Consider the following 2547-nt stretch of genomic DNA (forward strand, 5'->3'; position numbering starts at 1 on the left):
CCCCAGTCATCAGGCAGTACTGGTTCTGTTTTCATGTCCTGATGCCGATCTTGTTTTATATTCGCTATGTTGGTTATTATTAAACTCACCATCTGCACCTGACTTGGTGTTACAGTTAGTATTTGTTGAGACATTATGCAATGAATGTTGGGATTGCCATCTTGTTCTATGACAAATTATACTGTTTTGATAGTTAATTTAGTGACAGGTTTTGATCGGGTTAGTGCATTTTAGGAAATGTGGTGTTTTGGCAAACACTTTTTTGTTTGCATTATCCCTGTTTTGAGGGAAGTGTTCAAACAATCCAGAAACTAACAATTTTATTGGACATGATTTACACAATTTACTTATTGTGTAGCTGTTGACTACAAAAAGGTGTTATGCATTAAGTGAGAACATTGAACTGTGCAGAAAAGGTAACTGTTTTGGTACGTAGGTTAAGGTATCATTCCCAGCTTAATTCAGTTATCAAGCCATCTTGTAAAAATTATAAAATGTCCAGGGTAAAGATGACATAACTTTGGTCCTCCCTCCTATCTGTCTCAGACCGGGTCCTGGAGGAGATCAGCAGCGTCATAGGAAGTCGTCAGCCCTTAGCAGAGGACAGGAAGAACCTGCCCTACACTGATGCAGTGATCCATGAGACCCAGAGACTGGCCAACGTTTTACCCATTGCCATCCCTCACACCACCAGCAGAGACATCACCTTCCAGGGATATTTCATCAAGAAGGGGACGCTTGTGTTTCCTCTACTGACGTCTGTCCTACAAGACGGAAGCGAATGGGAGAGCCCACACACCTTTAACCCCGCCCACTTTCTGGATGAGGAAGGTCGATTCACCAAGAGGGATGCCTTCATGCCCTTCTCTGCAGGTGAGTTCCACTGTTTCTGTATCCATACTGACTGGGTAAGTGAATCCTTCTATGGTACTCTAAAATTAAGAGTTTGGGGAATTGCTTTGACACAGAGTTTATTGTATAAAATGTGTGTACAATTTGACACATTTATATGTGAACTATAGGAATCTATGTAAACCTAATCGTTATGTTGTCTACCTCATTTTTATCTTCTTCCAGGTCGTAGGGTGTGTCTGGGGGAGGGTCTGGCCAGGATGGCGCTCTTCCTCTTCTTCACCTCCCTCCTGCAGCGCTTTCATTTCTCTCCTCCTCCTGGAGTAACAGAGGATGATCTGGACCTCACACCAGCCGTGGGGTTCACCCTCGACCCTTCACCTCACCTGCTCTGTGCTGTGAGCCGGGTCTGAGATGAGACGAGTCCCTCAATGGTTTTGGTTTAATTTGATTGCTCTACAATCCAACAATGTAATTGATTGATACAAAGCACTGCTATTATGTATGTACAGAATGCAATTGTTTTTGCTTGCTGTCCTGCCTTGTCTGGGACTGGACAGCTGTTGCTAAGTAAAGTCAATCATTTTTCTAGCTAATGTTATCAGTAGTTCATATCTATACCTACCCTTGTGGGCATGTTTTTATGTGACTAGCAAACATACTTAGAACAATGACTAACCACAATCCAGCAGGAGTGGAAGTTCGGCTGCCTACTTTCACTCCATGAGCGGTTCTAGTAATGGAAGGAGACTTGAAACAAAGAAAGACTGCATTGACACAGGAAACCCAATTTGGATCTTTTTCCACTGTTTAGTCTTTTGACTTACCATATCAGCTCTTTTGCCTACAATTGGACAAAAGACCAGAATTGGGCTGCCTGTGTAAAAGCAGCCAAAAGGTCTCACTTAAAGTGAAGTTGTTTACAAACTGTTCGCTAGCTGGTGGCTAGTTTAAGCTACTCCTTGTCCATTGATATTAGCTAGTGGTTAGCTACTGTACTAATGACTATTTACATATACACACACACACACACACACACACACACACACAGTGGGGCAAAAAAGTATTTAGTCAGCCACCAATTGCAAGTTCTCCCACTTAAAAAGATGAGGCCTGTAGTTTTCATCATAGGTACACTTCAACTATGACAGACAAAATAAGAAAAAAAATCCAGAAAATCACATGTAGGATATGTAGGATCTTTAATGAATTTATTTGCAAATTGTCGTGGAAAATAAGTATTTGGTCAATAACAAAAGTTTATCTCAATCCTTTGTTATATACCCTTTGTTGGCAATGACCGGTCAAACGTTTTCTGTAAGTCTTCAATGTTTTCACACACTGTTGCTGGTATTTTGGCCCATTCCTCCATGCAGATCTCCTCTAGAGCAGTGATGTTTTGGGGCTGTTGCTGGGTAACACTGATTTTCAACTCCCTCAAGATTTTCTATGGGGTTGATCTGGAGACTGGCTAGGCCACTCCAGGACCTTGAAATGCTTCTTACAAAGCCACTCCTTCGTTGCCCGGGCGGTGTGTTTGGGATCATTATCATGCTGAAAGACCCAGCCACGTTTCATCTTCAATGCCCTTGCTAATGGAAGGAGGTTTTCACTCAAAATCTCACGATACATGGCCCCATTCATTCTTTCCTTTACACGGATCAGTCGTCCTGGTCCCTTTGCAGAAAAACAGCC

At 42.3% G+C, this 2547-nt stretch overlaps 1 protein-coding gene across 1 annotated transcript; it reads left to right on the forward strand.

Annotated features, from left to right (window-relative positions):
- Positions 1-358: 358 nt before the first annotated feature.
- On the forward strand, positions 359-1443 carry LOC112241763 (cytochrome P450 2K1-like; the record flags this gene model as incomplete). Its single annotated transcript, XM_042312319.1, has 3 exons — positions 359-416; positions 547-873; positions 1078-1443. Coding segments are annotated over 3 exons (573 nt in total), but the record flags the coding sequence as incomplete, so codon positions are not given.
- Positions 1444-2547: the final 1104 nt, after the last annotated feature.

This window comes from Oncorhynchus tshawytscha, unplaced genomic scaffold (genome assembly GCF_018296145.1).
Source record: "Oncorhynchus tshawytscha isolate Ot180627B unplaced genomic scaffold, Otsh_v2.0 Un_contig_5203_pilon_pilon, whole genome shotgun sequence".
Classification (NCBI taxonomy): Eukaryota; Metazoa; Chordata; class Actinopteri; order Salmoniformes; family Salmonidae; genus Oncorhynchus; species Oncorhynchus tshawytscha.